Here is a 26,289-nt window from a genome sequence, read left to right on the forward strand (position 1 = left end):
TAACTATCTAGCTTAACAGCACTGGACATTCATAATGTGTCGTGTACTACCTGATCCTCCAGAAACTGTAGATCAGAACAGTTTTTTCCTGTATGACAAGGTTCCTGACTCAAGCCCCAGGCGACGTCAGCGAGTGGGTGATGAGCTCTGCGTTTCTAACACCACGAGAAAAAGGTCCCCAGCTGAAGGCAGGAAAACAGCGTGAAATGCCTTCTAGACGTCTACCTGTTTGGATCAGGATGAGATCTGGAGCACTCACAGAAGGGCGCGCGCACACAGGTTCAGCACATGGCACTCAGATCTACAGCTTTGCGCTTCAAAAGAACAACTGAATAGTTTGCATTCCGAACGGAAACTATTTTTTAAAAGTTATGGCATTTTAGTAGTTCAGGAGGTTTGACTGCATTCCATCAAGCTCGAGATCTAAGTGCGCTTCTGCCTGGATTTCTTTTTTTTCTTTCTCTCATTTTATCTAGTTTTGCTGGATGAAGATCTCCAAGAAGTAAGAATGAAGATGCTCACCATATTCCAAGTGGATTTTGCGATCGTCTTCACCAGATGATGTGCCTGTTGGAAGTGTATTATCCAGGGGTGCTGAATCTCCTCAGAAATTCTGAAACTTTCTCCCAGGACAAGCCTCTTTCATCTCTGGACTAGTTCTTCAGCATCAGACCTCATACTTTTGTCCTTCGAAAGGCATCTGACAATGACGATTCCACTTTCCAGAACGCAACTTGCCCTCTTCTTTATCCTGCTTTGTCCAGTCAACATTATCGGGCTCTGGTGGTAAGTAATATCTCAGGCGCGCGCTCGATCGCCTTTAGAAAGTCCTGCAAGCTCCATATTTAAAGCTGGATTAGCGTGATATTTTCATATTCGATCATCTCTAAACTATGACAACACCGTTCCGGGTTATCACATAATTATTCACTGAAGATACATCCCTAGACACTCTTAACAATAAATAGTTCTCAGGTTCGGCAAAACCCCCTTTTCTTATCATGAAACTCCTTGCTGTATTCCAGAGTGGTTATGATTCTCTAGAGGTTATAAAAGTTCTTCACGTTACATATTGCTGGAGTGGTAAAGCAATGCAGACTGTTTTATAAAGAACTAGAATGAAAATCTGTTTGTGGAACTTTAAGTTTTTTTTTTCGGCATCAGGCTGTAAAGCATTTCGTTTCTGTTTCACAGTTATTGTTGAATGAGTTTCAATATTATATATCTCAAATATGCCTTATTTACGGCTCACTCTGTGAACTATTCATTTTTAATAGGCTACACATTCCATTGAGCACTTCTCACAAAATCAAAATGAAAAAATAAATATAACAAGTATAAGAATTAATTATTCACAGTAAATAACTGCATAGATGATATCAAATATTTGAAAGATGGCAGAAGTATTTAGTTAAACTTTAAAATGACTTTCTAAAAAAAATACAGGTGGATCAGGAGTTCATTCTACATTTGAAATCTGTACAGAGATATTTACTGTTTCTATAAAAGTTGTTGATCGTAGCTTCTATTATCAAGGGTTTACTAAGGGTTAAGCTGACTCTGTTTCAGAGGTAGACACATTGGGGGTCAGAGATGGAATTTTAGGTGGACCTCCGGGCTGTGGGTGTCATCATAAACTACTCCTTCCCTTAACACTCTGAAATGCACGAGTTTGACAAGACGGAGATGTTCGCTAAACAGAGACCATCCAAAATGACGCATTACCTTTAACAAGGGTGTTGTTTAGCTAATCAAATATTCACATTTTCACGTTATAAAAGGTCAGCTGCACCTAAAGCTCCCCTCACACTTTTTACGCACACACTCTGTTTCTCTCTCATACACCTGGAGGTCTAAAAAAGTTTGCAGAGACAATGATGCTTTCTTTGGGGCACAACGCATGCCATCACAAACCTCTCGTCTGGGGCTGGGCTGTGCCGAGGGTCTCTGACAGACAGCGTGCCATTCACATGCTGAGGCTGAGAGGAGATGAAACGGAGGCAGATAAACTGGCTCTCAGGACTCTGATTGTGCTCTGATCTGCGGGGCTGAGAGCTGAGTGCTTGAGGAAGCGATGGGAAGCCTCCCCTCTTCTGGAGTCTTCGGGGTCATGTGCTGGCGGCCCGCCAGGAGTCTGTCGGACAGGTGTGCTTGTGCACACGCCATACCCTCTTGCTTTTATGTCTGTCTGTGTGTGTGTGTGTGTGTGTGTGTGAGAATACACTCTTAGTCAACATTTTAAATTTAAATGTGACCCAATCTTTGTGCACACTCACCTTATTCTGTTAAAGCAGTGGTTCTCAACCTTTTTGATTTGAAGGAGACCGTCAACCAATTCAACATTCAAATTTTCTTTGGAATGTTCTGCTGTAATAATGACAAAGCTACTTGTTAACAAACCTTTTATTAACAGAAATTGTGATTGTCGATATGTTAAATTAATTATCAATAATAATTTTTGTTCCAGAATTTTCTTTAACTCAACAATAGGTTGCAATAACAATATTAATTCAATGTTGCAATGATTTTTAATACAATTTATATTAATTAAAATGATTTATTAATTAAATTGCAATATTTTAATTTTTTTTTTTCAAATAATTGCCCTGCTCTCCTGGTTGAGGACCACTGTGTTAAAAGGGACAGTTCATCCAAAAAGTACAATACTGTCATCATTTACTTACCATCATGTAGTTTTAAGCATTTATACCTTTATTTCTTCTGTGGAAAAAATAAAGACGAACTGTTCTTTTTCCATACAGTGAAAATCAATGGGGTCCAAAAAAACAAAACTGGCCCATATTGGCTTTCATTGCATGGACAAAAAAAAAAAAAAAAAAAAACCTTTCAAAGTCAAACATGTTTAGAATGACATAAGGGTAAATATATGACGACAGACTCGTAATTGTTTATCCACTCACAGGTCTCCTATTGGACCTAACCAATGTATATTAGTGTGTCCCAGACACACAGTCTGCTCTCCGATGTTCAATCTGGGAGAAGCGAATCTCATTTGGAGAACGGAGAGATAGCCAATCAAGCGGCCTTGAGAGATAGATCAGATAACGATTAGATGACAGCTGCTTGGCCCGTTTGGCACACGTACAGTGTTTCACCTCGAGCATGCGTCTGCTGTTCTCTCGTACTTCGGCTCTGTCCCATCTGCGTGTGACAGACAGCGTCGTAGTGATGGAGTTGCACAGCGCCATGATTTAGTGGCGCGCTCCAAGAGGAGATTGTGCCATGGCTCTGTGCCACGCGCCACAGAAGTGAACCCAAGCCACTCTGTGCAGTTCCAGCCCTGTCGTGACTGACTTCATATCCAGCATACTTGGGGGATTAAGTAGGGATGAATTTCGCTCTTTCCCAAAATGAAAAAAGAAGAGACTTATCTGTAACCATGCAATTCATAATGTAACCTGAGGTCTCAGCAGGCGCAGAGGACGACAGGTCTACGAAAAGATAAATGTGCATGTGTATGTTCGCACTGATTATTTGGATAACTTCTCTTAATCACAGTTCCCCCCTCCGTTTCCCCCTCTGCATTATCTCTCTCATACATCACGGTGTGGCTGTTTTTGGATATTCCTGATTGCACAAGTTGGGTACATCTTTTTCCATGTTATGATTAGGCCCCATCTCGTGCTTATCACATCCAGGAGTCTCACCAGATAGAGGAGAAGCAGGAAAGAGTGGCTTCGAATAAAGCCGTGAGGATAACGGTCTAGGGCTAGGGCTTGTGGTCTTCCTCTGGTTAGAAGCCATTCTTTTTCCCTGTTCCTAATGTGAATCACCATATGAGAAATGGCAGAAGTGATCTTCGAATAGTCATCATCATGTCCAGATTGACTCTTTCTGCAGGCATGTTCCTTTGTCTTTTGTTATGTCTTGGTTGTGGCTGGTTTCGATTAGAGCCAGGGAAGAGATGGTTCATCAGAGCTAGACGAATATCTTCATCTCTGTATCACCCAAGCCATAATGTGACCACATATGCAACCCAGGGCCGCTTTTGTGACATTCAAGCTTTCTCTTTCCAAGTCCTGTTTCACTGTCAAAAGAGGCGAGGCAAAGCGCTGGCTTTTAAAGGAGAGTCGCTCCAACACTGTCTGCTCTTTTACGAGTCTACACCTCCTGCTGTAAAATGTGGTTTCATTATTTGAGCAGTGATCCTGGCGCTGAGAAGCTCACAGGTTTGTAGATAATCAAAGGCTGCAAAGGAGAACATTGTATCTGCACAGTATTATCACGCAGGGGTGTGTGTGAGATACTAATAGAGGCTTTATTACACGCCTGTCTGTATATGGAAACCGTGACACTGGCCACAGACTTTTCCTGGTGGGGCACTAGACTGTCAAAATTAAATTGAAATCAAACATAGATAGAACAATTTTGAAGAGAAACATTGTCTGACTGTCATAATAAAATAAATGTGATCAAATGTGTTGCCAGTAAATAATAACAAAAGATGAAAAAGAAATCTGGAGTCACGGAGGGTTTAAACATGGGTCACTGTGATCAAAACAATGCATCACATATTCCTCCTAACAAGATCAATGTTTTTGTTTCTATTTTTAAGGAAATTAATAGATATTTATTTGGTGTTTGTTGTTCACTTTCTGCTGCCTTTACAATACTCTGAGATACAATACTGTGCTTGTTAACAATATCATAAATTAGCAGGTATTTGTGATGAATAAATACTGTTTTACAGTAGTGTTATGCATAATACGCAGTGATTGCAAAAAATATATTTTTTGCTATAGGCAGGGTCCAAAATGAACACTCTTCAGGCGCCGAATGAGAGTAAAATTTGACATTGGCGAGCATGTGCCAACTGGCCTGTAATTTTATTAGGAACTGAAACATAATACATGGTTAAAGTCAAACTATAAAAACAATAGTCTGCCCTTCACTGATTTGAGAGACGTGTGATTCAAAAGAGAGACAGTGAAACACTGACCATCAAAAATGTCATGTTTATAGATTTATTGTACTCCATGTGGCCAGACATATGTGGAATATTCCACTAAACAAATATGAGCATTTGAAATGAGAGAAACGGGAAATGTCTCATGTTGTATGTGATGCTAATGAGAGAGAGAAAAAAGGAGTTAATTCATTTGTGATTTGGAGAAAATATATATTTTAATTTGTTTTTTTTTATGAGTTAAAATTAAATAAAATAAATATAAAATGCAATTTTTTACTGTGTAATGATTCCGAAATGTCTTTTAGTAAATGTAAGCATATATATCAGAGCAAAACACACTCGCGCTGCTCTGTGTCCAAAGACTGTTGAATGGTCGTATGTAAATGAAATATTAGGCCTATCAAGATGGGATGCATCACTTGTAAAGCCTGTTATCTCCCCTCTCATATTTCTTATCAGACCGCCATGGAAGGCGACTGGCAAGAGTGTTGGTTTGACTTTTTAAAACAAACTCGCACGGCAGATGAATGTTATTAGTCTGAAAGATTAGCCTTGACAGGAGTGAATGAAAAGCAATGGAGTATTCGCACAGGGCTCTGCTCCCCCATACGGCAACGTAATGATAATACTTCAGCTGCATGGATCACAGACGCTGAACTCCACTCTAATACGGCGAGAGTTATTAAAAAGAAAGAACCGGAGGATTGTGCCGTTCTCACATTACGTCATAGCGACTGTCACGGGAAGCTCTGGCTGCCCGCTCAATGCTTTGGACCTGAGGCCTCTTCTCCCATTAACAGTTGAAATAAACAATTGATTCAAGTGTAAACACACGTCTGTCGTCACTTTTGATAAAACCCAGCGAGTAAGATGCAGCTTTTTTGCTTTAAATGTTATCTGTTTATGTTCAAAGGGGTAATTCGATTACCGCTGACATTATAGTGTGCCTGACTTTAGTAGTTGTCTTTTTTCTTTGTCATCTGCAACGAACAATGAGTACGGCTAAAAACCAAGAAAAGCCCTAAATGAATGAGGATCGGCTCAGACCTTGATGTGAACCTTGCGGTAAAGCAACAGAACATTAAATTTATAATGCTCTACATCATTTAAAGTGGTTTGTGTGCCGTGTGGTTTGAGAAGATAACCGCACTTTATCTTGTGAAAGCTTGTGTAGTTTGAGTCATCTGATGAAGCTTTGTTCGTTTCAGGGCAGTGGGGAGTCCCTTGGTCATGGACCCGAACAGCATCTGCAGGAAGACCAAACGTCTGGCGGGCAAGCAGGCCGAACTGTGCCAGACCCAGCCGGAGATCGTCAACGAAGTGGCCAAGGGCGCCAAGCTGGGCGTGCGCGAATGCCAATACCAGTTCCGCTTTCGACGCTGGAACTGTACCAGCCAGAACAAGTACTTTGGCAAAATCCTCCAGCAAGGTGAGCATGTGTCCTAACGGAGTTAATCAATCTTTGTCTTGATTATGGGTCAGCAACGTCTTTCTGAGGCCATGAACTCTGGCCCTGAGACCTAGAGGCCTGTGCCCTCATTTTTAGCACGTTTGATCCAAGTTCAAGAGAGAACAAGGACAACTGTTGTGTCCGGTTTACCTCAGTGGCTTTCTTCTGTGTTAAATTGCTCTCTAAAAACGATCCCCAAATTGCATAATCATTGATCCGCCACATTTTTCAGCCCTTTGAAGAGTAATAAACTAACGTAGCCTCTACAATTATTAGGCCGTCCGCAGGGTTCAACCCCTCCCTTCTCACGTTGGATTAATCTCGTTCAGTTGAGGCAATTATTCGGCCTCACAACAGCAGCGTTGATGCTAAGATGTAATTATCTAATATTTTGGAAACTTTTTTTTTTTTACAATCCGATCAAGAGGTGGTTTGATACATAATAGGTATAACTCAGTAAATGCATCTTGTAGTTTAGGCCACAGTTTACTTACTAACTATAAGAAACTTTGCAAGTACATGTGAATTTATTCTACCGACTTTAACCTAACAGCCAATCTTTGTTGGCTTCCGATGAGTATACATGAGCAAATCATTAAAGGATATGTCAGTAGTGAATTTGATGATGCATGTTGCTCACCTTTTCTGGTTGTAAACAGTCTAATTGGTTGTCACCAGTAGATGGCGCCACTTTGGCTGAACACAGTCTGCCCTGAGCCAGCAGGGTATGAGATTAAGATGGTCAGTACAATTTTTTGCCTAATTTCACATGAGATTTCTCTGTAGACATGCCCATATCACAGTGATGTAGAGAGATGCAGGCTTGTCATATCCAGGTCTGGAGCTGAGAGTTCACGATTTGGCCTCCAGTGTGGACGTGTTCACACACGGATTGCAACATGATTCCTCTGTCTGCATCAGCCCATCTTAGACTGAGCACTGGAGGCTGCCTCACAAAATGGAAATTAATCATAAATTCCTCTGTGTCTATAGGTGAGGCTTAAGTGCTCTTCTGTTTTCATGCATTTACCACAATTACCGTGAGACTTGGCTCTAATGACCACGTGTCAGAGCTGAGCTCCCTGCAAAGGCAGGTTCACTTCCTGCACCGAGTGATAGGGTTGTACAAAGTGTCTCACATATTTCTTCCATTGCTAAATAACTGGGGGCTATTTTCTTCCCCTATTCAAACTGTAAACTAGAGCTTGTTTTCTTGGCCCAAGGGAGCGGCCTCCTAATGCCAGAATTTGCTGGAAATGCTGCCGGCTGCTCTTACATGTTGTCTCTGAGGTTGTAATGAAGTCGTTAAAATCGCTCAGAGACAATATGCGGTTCCAATTAAAAACCCATGAGAAAGAAATGATAAGGACGCCTTGTGTGCGTAATTTGCCCTGTCACCTCAGGAATGAGCCTCATTATTTTTGCTGTCAAGACCTCTTTTTTCTGTCTGTGTCAATAAATGTATTTGGTTTTGCGCATTGTCTGAATTAAATAAATTAAAAAATTATATTTTTATTTATGCCATAAATGGTGAGAGAGAGGCAGGTGTTTTTACTTTTGTTCATTTATTAAACACATACATACATACATACATACATACATACATACATACAGTATATATACACATATATACATGTGTCTAATTGCTGTTGTCTAATTTATATATATTTTAAAATATAATTTGATCCTAATTAGAATTTTCAGAAGCCATTACTCCAGTCTTCAGTGTCACATGAATCTTCAAATATAATTTTTATATGTTGATTTGGTGCTCAAGAAAATGTATTATCAATGTTGAAAACAGTTGTGCTCCTTAAAATTATTATGGAAATCGTGATACTTTTTTCAGAATATGTGATGAACTGATGAATAGAAGGTTTAAAAGAACAGCTTTTATAGTAGGTGCATGATCCCCCTGGTATTCTGTAATGGGACAATCAGAAACATCCTCGTTTCCACATATCGGCCATTTGTTCAGCAGATGTGTTTGGTATCTGCAGTCGTCTGATAGTTGGGATTTTGAACTCACATTTGAACTCGTAAACGTGCGTGCATTTGAAAAAAAAAAAGAGCAGGGGTTTGAGAGAGAGGAGGAGAAAGAGAAAAGATAAAAAGGTAAGCTTATATCAGAAAACAATTCAACGGTACATCTCCAAGCCCGGAGGCAGACCATTTTTGCAAGCATTAAGACTATAAACGCTCCTTTTTTTTCTATATAATCCCATTTCAAACCCCTAATGCATGCTACAAACCAAAGCACATAACACACATGGCATTCTTCAGTCCTGTTCAAGAACATTTTATTTCAAACCCCACTGTTGGAACAGGTCAGAGGCCAGTGCACTCAGCATGAAGGACTGCATGAATATGTGTTATCATTTAAAGGGACAGCCAGTCCTGTTGTAATGGATCCCTTGTGCGCACAAACGTTTTGAACATATTTGAGAGTTGAGACAGTTCATTTGACGTCAGAGCTCACTTCAGTTTGTTAGTGTGAAAGCAAGTTTTCAAACTCTGAATCTGAAGTCCACTTAAAGAAGGTGGTATAGGTTACGCTTCAGGACCCTGGTATAGTTTGCAGTCGGTATTAATGCATAATTTACTTATACTCTAGATTCTGGTTTAGACCAAGAAATTGAGGTAAGATAGCCTGAGATTTACTCATTTATCCATGAGGATGTGTGTGTGTGTGTTGCTGCGGTTGCCTTCAGTTGATAAAAGTGGATCCCAGGTATGCAACAAGATCTGCGTAGCGTTAGAGATTGTCTCAACCCTCGCTGCATGCAGGCAGTACATGGTGGCAAAATAAATCAATCAAAATGATTCCTGCCCGTCAGCACTGGTGGAGCCGCTGGAGGGGCCCTGCCTTCTCATCTCTTTTCATCCTGCAGCCCCATGCTTCATTGACTCAAAGATTGAGTATTAAAAAAATATTTGCTAATTCTCACAGAAGCCCCTTCTGGCATTAAGTTCTCTTTCTCTTTTCTAGGCAGGCCTGGGCATAGACAGTTGCACAAAATTTGTTTGGAATTTGTGTCTTGGAGGAAAAAATAAGAGAGGGAGGTGAAATCAAGAGACTTTTTGCCCTCTGTCTGTCATGACAACCTCCATCTTATGAATGTATTGGATTATATTATTGTAGATCCAGATGGGCGAATTTTGTCTTGTCGTAGTTCAAATTTTGGATGTTACACTGTTTACAAAATATAGTTTGATCATGATATGTCTGACTTTCAAAAATGCTGAGGTAATAGAAGGATTCCCATGGGGTTGGAAACTCTGGAAATACCAGGATTTGTATTTATTTATTTATTGTAACCTTCTAGGTCTGGAAAAGTCATGGAAATAACTACATTTTAGTTCCATTTTTTAAGTAATGGTAATTTTAATAATGATTATAAACAGTCTGGATTTTCTCTGTTTGAAAATATTTAATCAACTAGTTATTTTAGAATAAATCTTAGCCACAAGCCAGCATGATGACATCAGTCTGTGCTTTGGACTAATTAATTACTAAGCCTCATGTTCCAAACCCGTAAGAACACAAATCTTAAGAACACAAATTAAGATCTTTTTGATGAAATCCGAGAGCTTTCTGACCCTGCATTGACAGCAATGCATCACGTTCAAGGCCCAGAAAGGTAGTAAGGACACTGTTAAAATAGTCCATGTGACATCAGTGGTTCAACTGTAATGTTATGAAGCTACGAGAATACTTTTTGTCTGCAAAGAAAACAAAAATAATGACTTTATTCAGCAATTTCTTCTCTTCCTTGTCAGTCTTTGACACAAAAAAAATTACCACTGATGTCACGATGTCCTTTCTTGTTAGCCCTACTTATCCATTTCAGTGTAGTTTCACCATCATGACCATGCTAATATAAAGATGAGGATAAACATGAAAGTACCAGCAGACTAATGGCTATGAGTAATGATTCAGTGGCCATTCTTCATCACCAGACTCGTTCATCACAGAACCGGCTGATAAGAATCATTTGTTTATGAATTGAGCTATACAAGTCGCCAGAACGTTTGTTGTTGCTTAGGCCTACAGCACATGAGCAGTACAGACGCAGGAAACACTGCTGTAATCGGTGACACATGCCGCATCACATCTATGCCAGTTATGCCATCAACAAACTGGTTAATTGAACTTGAATATGTATGTTTTCTGACACTGTGTGAACATGGTATCACTTGTTCTTACATGAGGCCATGAGTGGCTCACGACCCAGAGTTTAAAAACTGCTGGCCTAAAACTCCTGGAGGAAGCTCCATAGTGCAGGACATCTACTAGCAGGAGCTAATGGGACCGTGCTAACACTTTGATCTGTATGTTGCCATACAACAGAAGAAGCAGCAGATCTTTATTCTGCATTGTGATGTACATAATGGACAAACAGAATATATACACAGATAAATTGTTCACACCACTATAACATGCATTTAGAAAATAGATGTGAATTTACATTTCATGTTGACATACTGTATATACGTTCTGACTGTTTGACTGATGATTTTATCACATGGCAAAATATCTTCACTGTATTGTAGACACTTTTGTGATTTATGATGCCTGTTCATTTGTTGGCATTATGTAATCTAAATTATTCTAAAATATCAGCATGCATCAAAAAATAAAAAACAAATAAAAAATTGAATATTCCTGCCACACACATGCAGGTGGTTCATGACATCTGAAACCAGATACAGCACTAGTAATGCACAACAGATCTGTAAAGCATGCCAACAGTTTATAGTAGTATTTTCAGTCATTGGATTCACTTATTACAAAAAGAGCATATCCAGTAAAATAATGTGCTTATTTAAATCTTCTAGTGAAATACAGCATAATGGGAACTTATGTGTTTTAGCATTATATAATGACATTTATTTATTATTTAGTTAGATTTAGTACTTTAATAATATCATTAAATTTACACCGCACTTAAAAATACACATAAATATAAACGAGACGTTGGATCGCTTACTCAGCTGTGTCTCTATTGTGCTTTCTGGATGCAAAAATATTGAAAAAACAATAGACAAGTGTATGTGATGAATTAATGATTTGGAGAGATCATTTGTGAATATTAAATATTACGCTCTCCGTTGTTCAAATGGGCTTGCCTCATATCAGAGCAAATATTGTTTGTCCCCTCTCAGGTTAACATTTTTTACATGCAAGCATGCATCAAATATTGTTTGCCTGATTTTGCATAAAATTCTGCCATTGTGAAACCCTAGAGACAATATATATATGTGTGTGTGTGTGTGTGTGTGTAAGTATTCACATAATCTGGATCTGCAGTGGATGTCGCAGAGAGGCTGCTTCTCTTTAGGACACTGCATGTTTGAATAGTAATGTAGTGAACAGTGTTCGGTTTATGCAGACTTGGTTGGTGTTTGAAGCGCCAGAAAGCTACAGGTGTTTTCAGGTGGGGTGCTGTCACGTATCAAAACAGAAACACACACACACATTGCTTCACAGTATGAAGACGACAGTGGGTGTGTGAATGGACAGCTGGTATTAATATCTGTGTGTGTGTGTGTGTGTGTGTGTGTGCGCACTCTGAGCTCTGATTCCATTTCACTGGCTTTAATGAATCCCATTCACTGAATCATGCGATGCAGAATTGGCACAGGACTGAAGAGTGACTGCACGCTCACTGCATCCAGCGTTTACTCAGGATAAAACTCATTCCTTTCAACTCCCTTACTACGAGTTGCTAAACACATCTGTCCTTTCCAACCTCTCCATTCTTTTCTTGTTCTCTTCTCTCTTTTCTGTTATTGCAGACAATTTGTTTTCAGTTAACATTATTAAATGTTAGCATTTAATAAATATTTCTAGTGAACTGGTCATTTTCTTTCAAAATAACTTTTGACATACAGGTCGTTTTCTGGAAAGTAATTAAAAGATATTTTAAACAAATAAAAACAACAATATTTTGAAATAGCATTGCCATTTAAAATAACTGTTTTCGATTTGAATATATTTTAAATTGGTAATTTATTTGTGTGATGGCAAAGCTGAATTTTTAGCATCATTACTCCAGTCTTTAGCGTCAACAGTTGTGCTGCTTAATATATTTTGTGGAAATTCTGATAGATTTTTCAGGATTCTTTGATAAATGGAAAGCTCTGAAGAACATAATTTATATGAAGTACACTGTCTGTTAAATGTGGCCCAGTGTTAATATGAAGGACATTTCCGTATTGAATTTTCATTGTTTTACACATATTTTGAATCACTCATTGCATTATGTTGTGTTTTAGGGTTTTAAGAAATGTACAGATAATGGCCTGGCAGAACATTACCAGTACATTTTCCTTCTTTCTTTTTTTTTAATACAGTGTAGAAATCTTTTGTTGCATTATAAATGTCTGTACTGTCACTTTTCTAATAAAAAAAAAAAAACAATTATACTGACCCCAAACTTTTTACCTGTAGTTTATGTCACAAACATTTTTGTTTCTATTTCTAGAATATATTTCATCTACAAGGTGTTTAATGCCTTTATTAGTACTTTTCAGAGTTTCCATCTCTTTGGACAAATTTGATAAGTAGTATTTCTAAATTCATGGGAACCCTGATTTTCAGGGGTTTGTTTAATTTTGAGTTCTTGCATATTGAAACATTATGGAACAAGACCTGAATAGCATATGCTCTGATTTGCAATGCAGCTTATTCTGGTCTGCTATGCCATGACCTCGATTGGCTCATTGTGCCACAGTAGTGCTGTCGTTGTAGATGAGACCACCTTATCACAGAAATAGCCCATGCAGCTTCAGGATATCTAAAGTGCCATAATTATCAGAGTTCGATGTAACCCAGCCTGGCCAACAATCAGAAGCTCCCTTTGATGTCTCTTTGTGTGTGTGTGTGTGTGTGTGTCTTCACAGACATCCGAGAGACAGCGTTTGTGTATGCCATCACGGCAGCGGGTGTGACTCATGCAGTGACTCAGGCCTGCAGCATGGGGGAGCTGCTGCAATGCGGCTGCGAGGCCACACGGAGCAGAGGGCCGCCCCCGCGTTTAGCCAGTGTTGGCCCAGCCGAGGGGGTCAAGTGGGAGTGGGGTGGCTGCGGAGACGACGTGGAGTTCGGCTATGAGAAGTCCAAGCAGTTTATGGACGCCAGGCGGAGGAAGGGCAAGAGTGACATCCGCACGCTGATAGACCTTCATAATAATGAAGCCGGTCGACTGGTATGATATTTCATCTTTATCTTGACACATGTAGCTATTTATTTAAAAATAAATTAATAAAACTGGTTTACACAGGCTTTTACAGTCTTTTAGTCATGTTATAAATGTAATTCGATCTATCAAATAACAATATTAAACAAAAACAATGTGTTAACGCAATCGTTCAAAAGTTTGGGGTCAGTAAGTTTCTTTTTTATAACTTTAATTCAGCAAGGACACATTAAATTAACCAAAAGTGACAAAGAAGTTTAAAATGTTACAAAAGATTTCTAAAATGTTCCTATTTTTAATTTTCTGCTTATCAAAGGATCATCATGGTTTCCACAGTAAAATATTAAGCAGCACAATTACGCTATTCTCAACACTGATAATAAAAATACATATGATTCCATGATCACCATATTAGAATGATTTCTGAAGGATCATGTGACACCGGAGTAATGACTGCTAAAAAAAAGTTTTTTGCCAAAAAAAAAAAAAAAAGTTTGCCCGAGTGCTGTATTTAGTACGATATTCTGGATGCATGTGTGAGAACAGTTAATGCAACCTGTTAATTAGTTCTTAGTTCACACAACCCTTATTATACATCAACAATAAACTAAATTAGGAATTGGGATGACTAGCCAGGTATCTTGTATTTACCTAATTTTGTTAAAGGCAGTCTCAGTACCTGTCGCCCTCATGCAGGTTTGGCGTAGATGTTTTTTTTTTATGTTCCTGGTACGATATCAATGTGGATAGATTTTTTGCATCGATGCATAGATGATACAAGCACAGTCGTGTGCTGTTTTGCCTGTACAACCCTTAAGAGATAGTCAAGCTTAAATGAGCAGATGGTGCACTTCAAAAGCCCAAGCATGGAAAAGCTTGGAAATGTTATGGAAATATAGTTGGCAGAGGCTGGAAAACACACTATGAACTGAGTTGAGACTAGTTTCCCAACATCACCACTCTCTCTGTTCCCTTATTGACTGTCTAGATCCATTTAATAGTTACTAGAGTGCCATTTGTTTTTAAACTAGGGCTTTCAAATTACAATATTAACATGCACAATTAATTTAAAATGTATATGCATTTATTTGATGTAACATGGAAACTGTTTTGTTCTTTTCTGCATGATCAGAAACCACAAAACCACTCACATTCACACAGTAAAGTGCCTAGCGGATCAGGCATTTCAGAAAAAATCTCAAAGTATAAACACCTGCACATATACTCTACAAGTGTTAATCACAGAAACTGCAGACCCCAATAATTACAAAATAATATTAAATGAATATTTACTTTTTTTCAACTTTGAACTAAACTGCATGTGTTATCACAATGATATTTACATATAATATAACAAACTGTTATTAACATATAATAAACTGTTTAACAAAACTGTATTGACAGACATACACTACTGTTTTTGTTAATTAAACTGATCAAAAGTGACACTAAAGCCATTTACAAGGTTTAAATTTCAAATTAATGCCATTTTTAGACTTTCTATTCATCAAATAATCCTAAATAAATAAATAATAAAAAGTAGCACAACATTTCAGGATTGATAAGAAATGTTTTTAAGCAGCAAATCAGTATATTAGAATGATTTCTAAAGGATCATGTGACACTGAAGACTGGAGTATTGATGCTAAAAATTTAGCATTGCATTACAGAAATAACATTTTAAAATATATATAAAAAATATATATATTTTAAATTGTAATAATATTTCACATAAATAAATTAAGCCTTGGTGAGCATAAGAGTCTTAAAAAGACAAAAAATGATTATCGACCCCACATTTATAGCGCGTTTACATTTTTCTTTCATATTTTAGTATAGTGTGCAATTTAACATATTTAAGTGTAAGTGGAGTGTGTCCTTAAGACCTTTTAGACAAGGCAAACCTTTTTTTTTTTTAAGCAATCATTATTTTTGTATTTCCATTTCTGCAATGATGCCTACTGTACAGTAGAAACCTGTGGTGCATGTGTGTGATAGATCATTTTGAAGTACAACTACTCTTATTTTATAATTCATTATTATTCAGAACTCTAAAGAAGTCAGATTTAAGGTTTCCTTCAAGCCATCATCAGTCGGCCACTGGGCAAATCCTCAGATTCGTTATTCACTAGTGCTTCATCTTCCAGGGGTCACTGCCTCGCAGCCTCAGGTCCCGTTAGCATGGGGTCAGTCACAGGTAAATAGGCATTAAGGGGGCATATAGACATGTTTGGCAGATGGTGAAATTCTTCTACGTCAAAGAGAACCCAAATGCCCCGCAGCGACTTGTTTGGAATTAAAGTTAGAAAAATGGTAACGCTGCATTTATCAGATGTTAATTTTAACAGGTATAGAACTGTATGTTTCAAGCTCTCGGATTGGCTTTCGAGTGGCTGGAGGCTAAAGAGGGAGGGGAGAGACGAGGGTAAATTCCTTCTAAATAGCTTCTCCTTTTATCTCACTGAACTATCTTTGTGTCTTGAACTGCAGGCGGTGAAGAATTATATGAGAACTGAATGTAAATGTCACGGGCTGTCTGGCTCTTGCACTCTGAGGACCTGCTGGAAGAAAATGCCTCACTTCCGAGAGGTGGGCGACCGTTTGCTCGAGCGCTTCAACGGGGCATCCAAAGTGATGGGTGGGAATGACGGTAAGACTCTCATTCCAGTGGGGCAGAACATCAAACCTCCAGACAAGCAAGATCTCATCTACTCGGCCGAGTCTCCGGACTTCTGCCTGCCCAATCGGAAGACGGGTTCTTTGGGCACGCGCGGGCGCATGTGCAACAGCACGGCGCTGGACGTGAGCGGATGTGACCTTCTGTGTTGCGAGCGGGGCCACCGGGACGAGACGGTAGTCCTGGAGGAAAACTGTCTCTGCCGATTCCACTGGTGCTGCGTGGTCCAGTGTAAAAAGTGCTTGGTCAGGAAAGAACTGAGTTTGTGTCACTAACCGAGAACCCTTGATAATGGGATAATGAGAAGAGCGACAAGGACAAGAACAAAAGAATCTAGAGCATTCCAGATTCATGCATACGCATTTCAAACCCTGAGGCTTTGGGAAAGCCTAGAGGAGTGTCTGACTTGTGATTCACCCAGGACCGCTAGTCTCAATGACTACTCAAGATTTAGGAGGGGCTCTTCAGCTGTGAAGTCGAGACATTCAGAAATCTTCTCATTGGAGGGCTTTTGTGTATATTTTCTGTTAGATCAGCCCCCTATACAGTATATTATGAGTGCAGACTCGATGAATGAAAGCACATCTTCATCAGCGCCGCAGCCATGGTGTAATGGCTGTTTATGCTCTGAAGTGACAGAACATCAAGAAAAGGATATTTGGCATATGCTCTGTAAAGCAGGCTGGATATGGAGCAAAGATGGTTATTTATAAGCATTTTTTATCATCCTGACTACTTCTTGTGATTAATGCCCTGTCATTTTCTTTCAAAAGCACTTTGAGAACTTTTAACAGAAAGAGTAAAAGATAAACTTAAAGGTAAAAAGCAAATGCAAGAGAAGCAACATGTAAAAACTCTTTATCTTTGTGAGATATTTAATCTATGGGGCTTTCAATGCACTTTTACTGATACTGATCACTATTTTTCATCGGTTTGCTCCTTAGTGAAATGCATTTTCAGTGGTTTGTTTCAGTTTTTAAGAGTTCTTATATTGTTGACCTCATATAAATGCTCTGAAAACCTTTCAGTACTCTAACACTGCTCAACAGTTCTCAACACCGATTACAACTGATCATTAATGACAATAATCACAGGAACGTATGAGAAATTGTCATTGTGTTATCACCTTATTGTTTTTTTTCAATGGATCTCTCACTGGAGGGTTAATCAAGTCAGGTCATCAAAACATCATTTCAACAATTCAGTGTTATCCAAATGCATTATGTTTGAAATATAATATGTATGCAGTCTGTACAGTTAATGAAATCAGAAAACAGAAATGTCAAGAAGAAGCAGACATAAAGAATGCAGAGCTTCACAAGCTACTTACAGGGTCAGCCATGAGGCTTTCATCAAGTGTTAATCTCAAGCACCCTGTCCTTTGTTTGGAATGTATTGCATTTTTGTAAAATACCTTCGCAAGGTATCATCTAGAGTTTGTGCTTGTGAGCCACAGACCATTGAGAAATATCATTTTCACATGCATTAGTTTTAGGCGCATAAGCATAATGGACTTGAGACTGAAAAATGACAGCATGTCCACTTAATGGAAATTAAGATGAAATGTGTCATTTAAATGACTGCATTCGGCTCTATTTATCTTAGACTTTGTCTATTTATCTTAAATTTGTTTATGCAACCTCATATCTGAAAAAAACATGGCATGGAATAGATGTGAAAAATTATTTACTGCTCTTCAAAACAACTGTTTATAAAGCGATCTTGCAATAATTCACCAGAACTGTTGTCTTTGTCTCCCATCTTTCCTCAGTAATAACTTGGTTAAATGTTGTAACTCTCACATGACATTTTGACTGGGAGATATGATCCCATTTCAGCCTGAGATATTTATATAGACATCATAATGAAGCTTATGTCAAACTTTCCTTTCATTGACGTTAAACAAATCATACAACTGTTGTTCTAACTGGCTGACTTCACACAGGGTCAAGACTCAATGCTTCCCAGCTCTCTCTCGCTACGGCAATTCAGAGATTTCAGCTTCAAGTGTATCGCTTTGCCACTCAGCAGAAGAAAGGTGTTGTTTTGAGTTATTTACGCAGTTGGAAAAGACTCCCTTTGTATTAGTATGAGTCCTGCAAGACGGCACAAGTTCATATTTTCCAGGAATTTGGGCTGCGTAGCCAACAGTGTTGAAGATAGCGGGGAAGATGGAGACCGGGAATGTGCCAGGAGCATTGGTGAGGGAATGAGAGACAGAGAGAGACACACACAACCATAGACAGCCCATCATACAGTCATACCGCAGACAGCCAATAGATTTATAGAAGCGTTGGTATTAATATAGCTGCAGTGTTTCAATGCACTTTAACACACACACACACACAGTGGCTGTGGAATGTGCAGGATGAGACAATCGTTCTGTCTTTGCCTGCTGATAGTAAAACACATAGGGCACTAATGAAAGCCTGCCACTGTGGGTGGATACACGGCATGATGGGAAACGCTCTCATTTCCTCTGATCACTCAGACAATGAGGTGCAAAGACGCTCAGACAAGAGGCCGTGAACTCTAGTTGCAAGCGTAGAGGTGGTAATCATTTAAGCTGTTGAATAATGAATTTATGATTCAACATTTTTGCAGTAATGGAGATTTATAAATCAGTATAGAGGAAAAAGTGGCTTCTCTCGTTATGGAATGCACGGACAGGAATTGTTTTATGTGCATGTGTACACAGGTGCATGTGTGTGGCAGATAGCCTGAGTGAATAAAACTGTAACATAATACCACCATGCATCCCCTTGTTCTGACAACCAGTCTTTATCTAAATAGAGATGCTTGCTTTAGGAAGACATACTCATAAACGTCGAGCAGTGAATAAAGGCTGTGAAACCCCGCAGGAGATTTTATCGGGAGGTGATCAGTTTAATTACAACTTAGGCTCTGTCAGACTCTATTCTGTGAGTCTGTGAGGTGCATGATGGGATGGAAGAGTGCACAGCCTGTACTTATGGTATGTTCATGGCTACTAGCTGCTGTGCTTTATTACAATTACTATTTATACTTAACAGTTCAGGCCTAGTGCATTACAGTCATCTTTACTCGTTACAGTAATAGTGTGATTTCCGTAATACTATACTGAAGTTTATGTTCCCAGAATGCACGGCAAGAATAACTTTAATGTGTAGTTGTTTTTTCTTCTGAGGTTTTTTTTTTCTCTTTTTTTTTTAATGGAGGACAACATTCACCCTGATGGAATCGTTTATAGTTATGATCTTTTTACTATAACATGGCCACATATAGGCTAGATTTAGTAAGTCAATCACAAAACTTTTTTTCTGCATTTATTTTACTGCATGTAACCAACTGTGTTACCACTGTTGCACTGAAAATGTTTAAATTATATTTAATACTACTGCTCTTATTATCCCACAATGCAACATTGTGTTACCGCAAAAACTTGGATAATTTTCACAGTAAAATTCCAATTACAGTTTTTAATTGCAATAAATCACTGCTAAATCCTGGAGTTTTTTTAGAGAGTGATATTTCTGCTAACCTCCCCTGATGGCAACGACTCTGCTCGGTAAATAACACAATTACCTGCACCATTTCTCTTTGTGGATAAGCGGAGTTTAGTGCTCTCACTGGGTTGCTAACCTTTCAATGTCAGGATTTTAAGTGCTGATAATATCTCCAGAACGCAGCTTACTCATAGTTACCATTTCTGTCTCTTTTTGGATGGGCTAAAACCTAAAGAGACCCAGCGTGCAAGTCTGTGTCAATAAACAATGTTGTTTGCGTGCTCTCCGCACTGGGATCGCCAGATGGAAATTGAGTCCCTGTCCTCAGTTAGATCAGGCTTGCTCTTTCCCAAATGGACCTGCAATGAAGTGTTTATGGATTTGCGGTTTGCAGGCATACGGTCTCAGAGGATAATGCCAACCTCTGCGCGCGCACACACACACACACACACACTGTTTTTTGTGGTTTATGGGGACTCTCCATAGGCGTAATGGTTTTTATACTGAACAAACTGTGTGTGCTATTGCTCTACACCAACCCTACACCTAAACTTAGCCCTCACAGGAGACTTTGTGCATTTTTAGATTTTCAAAAAAACACCATTTAGTATGTTTTTTAAGCCTTTTGAATTACGGGGACATAGGCAGTGTCCTCATAAACCACCTTCATATTGTAATACCTCTGTCATACCCATGTCATTATACAAATTTGTGTCCTCATAAACCACATAAACATGCACACACACACACACACACACACACACACACACACTCACTGTAACACACTTCCAGCCACTTAACACAAGATGGAGCTATTTGTCTCATTTCATGGATGCTTCACATGAAGAACTTCAGATCATTTTGTACCTTTGATGAAAGACGATAAAGCGTAATTTGGATCATCAGTAGCAGCACAACCAAATTAAAGTCAACTGTGAGTGTATTAACTAAGAACAGGGCGAACTGCATAAAATTCCACTTTAGCATTCTGTTCAAATGAATAGGCCTACTACCAAAATAAAAGAATACAGGCTAAGTCTGAGCTGAATGTGATTTTTTTCGGGCACTTCATTTCATGTTATTTTCAATTAAATGAAAAGGTATTATATAGATTAATTTATATTACATGGAGTTAGCTGAAAATTCTGAGTTATTTTTTGACCCACTTCATAACATCTATGCAATTTCATAATTACTAATAGTGTCTTTGAAACTATTCTGGTATTGAAATACATATATAATTACAAGATAATTAAGACAAGATTATTAAAACGTAATGATTTAAAATGTCCTAAGAAACAGTCATGCAAGTTTACTCTCTTCAAGTACACTTAATTGACCTTTTATATAATTAGTATCATTAAATACAAGGACAGTGTACTTTAAATCTTAAAAGTATTTTTAAAAACCCTAAGTTCACATTCATTATAATTAACCATTCTTCATTTTCACAAGGGACTTCAATATGTTCTGTGGTGTGATAAAACTGTTTTAAACAATATTTTGATAATTCAGTAATAGTATTGTGCTTGTACATAATACTAGTTATTCTCAAATTAATCGAGAAGCTACTGTAAAGTGGTAACTTGTAATTGTTACCTTAAAAAGCTGTCTGTTTGATCTAACAACTACATTTAGTTTTGTTGGTGCTATCTAGGATTCAGTGGTGTTATATATTGTAATATTTTTTACTTGAATTAAACAATTCAGATGTTACCACCAGTAGCACAGTTAACATTTATTTATTTTATGTAATTATAATTTTTTTCGATGCTTTTATATTTAAAAATGATTATCAAACCATAGAATAAAAAAAGAGTTTATTTGCAAAAACAGATGACTGTTTTTAAAAAATTTCAAAAGATCTTGTTTTTATTGTGTTAGCTGTATTTTGTTATTTTTAACCTAATCAAAATAACCCAACTGCAGTTTGATTGAGATTAATTGGAATGCACAATAATAAAAAAAACATGATTTTTGAAAATTGTTAAAAACTGAGTTATCTGTTTTTGCAAACAAACTCTTCAAAAGTAAATATTTAACCTGTAAAATAGTTTTTTTTATTTAAGTAGTACATCCAAAATTCGTACTGTATGTTATGCATAAACTACCTCTGCAAAACACAACCTAGCATATTTTTTTACAGAGTGATCACACAGAGCCCTGTAGTGTAGAAAACATAACCTATAAAGAATAATGTGTTTTCCAATCAGTGCAGTACATTCACTGAATGAGGGCATAAAGTGCAGAGAGGATGCAGTTGTTAGTTGGTAGCAGACTGTCATATGGGATTAGAATGAGGGTTAAGCGCTTGGCTGAAGTGGGAAGATACTCTTCTGAAAACCGGTGGTCTTTGCGGATAGGGATTTGTTGTACATTCCAAGAGAAAAGCTGGAAGAACTGATGCGCAGAGGGATAAAAGGCATCATAGATTATTTTGGTGTCCCAGAGTGCACCAAATTTTCTTTTGTACAGGGAATGCCTGCATCTGCTATTCAGTGTCGTTTTCTTTTTCAGCCAGTTATAGGTGATGTCAGGGCGCTTTGAGTGATTTCTGAAAAAACTAAATGTTGATTCTGTTGTTTGATTCAGAGCCTTTCAAGATCTTTCAGACAAATTTAGTATATGAGTGCAGTGCATCTTGGGAGGTTTAATCTTGATGTAGACATCCTGTAAGGTCAGCAGCGTTCACCATGTCCAGCTGTTCATAGCGAATGACCTCTGAATAACTCTTGCTTCTGTTATCTTCACCATCATCTTAATAACCGCAATTTACAGGTGAAACGTCTCCCTCTGTTTTATACTCTTTGTCTGCCATTGTCTCATTTCTTTCCCCTCTCTCTCTCTCTCTCTCTCTCTCTCTAGATCAGAAACCAGGAGCATGTAGAATTAATTTTGGAATGGAGCTTTCGTTCTTCTCTGGGTAAAGGGTTTGCTCACGAATGAATACCAGAAGCACAGATCTGTGCAGATTCAGGGGTATGTGCCTCAGCGTAAGAGGAAATCCCCTGTGACGACCCCACACTGCAAACTTCATACACAGTTGTTTCTGTATATTGTATACAATACTGTGGGGCTCAAAATCAGAGACCACATTGAAAATATAAGATTTAAATGTATTTATAATTATAATGTATTTAAATTCTGGATATAAACAAAAGGTTTTAGGACTGTTTAAAACAAAATGTAAATGAAAGAGTCACTTCTAATTATTTCTTTGTTTTCGAATTCACCTTTTTTTATGTTTAAATATTCATTTTTCATTGAATTATTTTTAAAGTTTTAATTTGATAATATTAATTCAAGGAATTATTCAGCAAGGTTGCATTAAATTGATCACAGTAAAGACATTTATAGTGTAACATAAGATATATATTTTAAGAACAGGATTAAAAATCACAGTTTTCACAAAATTAGTATTCAGTACAACTGTTTCGAATATTAGCAATAATAAATGTTTTTTGGAGTACACTTTAGAATAGGGAACACTTATTCACTATTAACTATGACGTTTCCCTCAATAAATTCCTAATTTGCTGCTTATTAATAGTTAGTAAGGTAGTTGTTAAGTTTAGGTGTTGGGTAGGATTAGGGATGCAGAATAAGGCATTAATATGTGCTTAATTACTGCTAATAAATGGCTAATATTGTAGTAATATGCATGCTAATAAGCATCTAGTTAAGAGACCCTAAAATAGAGTGTTACCGTTTCTTGTTACTGTATATGTGCTGTACATATTCAATTAAAAAACTAGACACATTTTCACTGGTGGTCTCTACTGTACTTCCAATAATTTTTCTGTGTGCTATACTAAATTGTGGCACACTGCCATCAAACAGAGCATATTTCTGTCAAACGGCAAACGACTTTCTTATCTCTAATACATTCTCCTGCTTCATATGCCTTTATCTGCTGCAGTAACCCAAACATTTTCACAGTACCAAGAAAAGCAAGCAAGCAGGTGTAATTCTGCTCAATTAGTGATAGCGAGCAGTAACCCAAGCGGTAATGAAAACAAGCAATGCTTACTTTTAGTCATTTAGCAGACGCTTTTATCCAAAGCGACTTACAAATAAGAAAAAGTAACTAAAACGAAAAAAGTTAATACTCTATAATCAATGCTCTGCTGTTTTTCAATAACCATGGCTTCGCCAACTCAGCAGCTGGGCAAGTACCCGACAGCAGGAATCTCTGAATATCAGAACCAGCGGAAAGCTCCTCTGATTTAATAAGAGAAGAAGGGCCAGTAGGGGTAGCTTCAGATATCATGTCCTAACTGCTGGTTTGACATGTCCAGGCATTAATTGCTAGTGCAGTTGTACATTGTGGCATGGAGTTCAGTGTGATTAAACATAAGTTCAAGTTTATTTGTATAGCGCAGGAGCTGAACCATTTAGGGCCTTATAGGCTAGTAATAATATTTTGTAAATGATATGGAACTGAATATGTAGCCAGTGCAGAGACTGTAAAATTGGGGTAATATGATCATATTTTCTTGACCTGGTAAGAACTCTAGCCGCTGCATTTTGGACTATCTGTAGCTTGTTTATTGAAGATGCAGGACAAGCAGCTAGCAGTGCATTACAATATTCCAGTCTAGAGGTCATGAATGCATAAACTAGCTTTTCTGCATCAGAAACAGGTAGCATGTTTCGAAACTTGGCGATGTTTCTAAGATGGAAGAATGCTGTTTTTGTAACATGGGAAATATGATTTTCAAAGGACATGTTGCTGTCTAATATAACACCCAGATTTTTGACTTTAGAGGACATAACAGTGCATCCGTCTAGTTGCAAATTGTAATCCAAGAGATTCTGTGTACTGTTTTTTGTACAATATAGAAACATACAATGCAAATGTTCAAAAAAGTATTTATCCATCAAAATAAATATCTGATCCATCAGCAAGTATACAATTTGATCTACATACTGTATTTAATCGACACAACATCTGCAATTATTCCGCTGTTGAAATGAATAATTATCGACAGGTTTCCATCAAAGAGAAAACTTCCTGTTGTGCTGTTTTTATATGTTATTAAATCCAACAACTAATATACTTTATAAATACTACACTGCAGTGAACAATGTTACAAACGATGTGACTATGATCAAAACAGACCGCATCATTCCATGGCCTATAAAGATCTTTTGGGGCCAATTTAAGACATCTTTTAAACAACACAAGACACTCTTTGTTTGGGTTGCTAAGACAGTCAATAACAAAACTTCTCTAATCCCCCAAATGTTTTTCTCCAACACAATGAACATTTAATTGATTGCAACCATTCCACATATCAACAAGCAGATCAGAGGGCAACGGTTCTTGGGAGCTCAATGCTTATTTTCCTCTATTCTTTGAGCGTCCTCACTTTCTGTGTCTTAGGAGCCAATACCTACACCATTAGACCAATCAAAAAGTCATTTTCCCATCATGCTCTAATGGCTTAACGACAGAAAAGAGACAAATATTCCAGTGGGAAAAACCAAAGCTTAGTACTCATCTTTATTCTCCCCTGAAAAAAGGAAAGGTTTCCCTGCAAGAACTCATTTCTCCACAGATGTGTCATTGCTCCACAGCAGGGGGTTGATCTTTCTAATTCTTTTAAAAACCTTCCTAGTGAGACGTCCTGCGGGAGCCCCAGTAATTGCGGCGTTGCTCTTTTTACCCTCTGCTCTGTTTCTTCTGCTGGAGCGTCACATCTTTTGCCCACTCATGAAAGGAGGAAATGCTTATTAAAAGGAAGACTGGGAAAGGTTTAGCCTCCTTAAAACGAGCATAATTAGGTAAATAAAGCTTGAATAAATTCAGAACAGTTTTTTTTTTCTTACGGCGGGATAAGTTACTTATAGATACATTTTTTATCTTTCTTTCTTAATTTTTGGGACATTTTCTTGTCTCTGTGTTCTCAAGCTATACTGAATCAGCTGTGAAGACTTTCTTGGAGAACTTCTGAAGCCTAACAGACTGTAAATAATTCAAATGTCCCTGGTGGGACCATCTGGACAAGGACAAGAGCTATTACCATCCACAATGCCATTTCGCCAAGGAAAAGTGCACGCAACTCACAGCACACCTCTTTGTCGTGGGAAATTCCAATTCAGCATTATCTTTTGCCTTGGGGTAATCACTACAATGAATGAAGAAAACAGTTTTTTTTTGCTCATATGAGTCATTACATCACAAGACCGAAATCATTATGCGAATAATCAATGTAAAATTACTGTAATGATTTTGCCTTTTACTAAATGATGTCTTTCTCAGGCATTTAACTCATGATCAGAAGATGTGTTGTTCAGCCGTGGATAAATGTCGCTGCTAAATTATCTTAATGCTTTGCAATTAAATAGATCATAGAGAAAGGGGTTCCCCAGTTGACACTAGGACACAATTAAAATCAGCATGTGTTAAATTCTTGAGCACAGATCTCTTGGCAAGGATCCACACCAGATGGAAGCAGGATTTTGTTTTCCTGAACGTTGCGACATCTAACTGGTAACCATTCAAGTGGGAATGTGTCCGTTGTAATGTTTTTAACTTGTCA

General features: G+C 38.0%; 1 protein-coding gene across 1 annotated transcript; it reads left to right on the forward strand.

Moving 5' to 3' along the window:
- Window positions 1–149: 149 nt before the first annotated feature.
- Window positions 150–17,992, forward strand: LOC306875742 (protein Wnt-6-like). The gene is made up of 4 exons (XM_079426456.1): window positions 150–786; window positions 6,139–6,359; window positions 13,287–13,591; window positions 16,073–17,992. The coding sequence occupies exons 1-4, from the start codon at window positions 707–709 to the stop codon at window positions 16,532–16,534; spliced, it is 1,068 nt and encodes a 355-aa protein (XP_079282582.1). The 5' UTR covers window positions 150–706; the 3' UTR covers window positions 16,535–17,992.
- Window positions 17,993–26,289: the final 8,297 nt, after the last annotated feature.

This window comes from Barbus barbus, assembly GCF_936440315.1.
Source record: "Barbus barbus genome assembly, chromosome: 10".
In the NCBI taxonomy this organism is placed as follows: domain Eukaryota; kingdom Metazoa; phylum Chordata; class Actinopteri; order Cypriniformes; family Cyprinidae; genus Barbus; species Barbus barbus.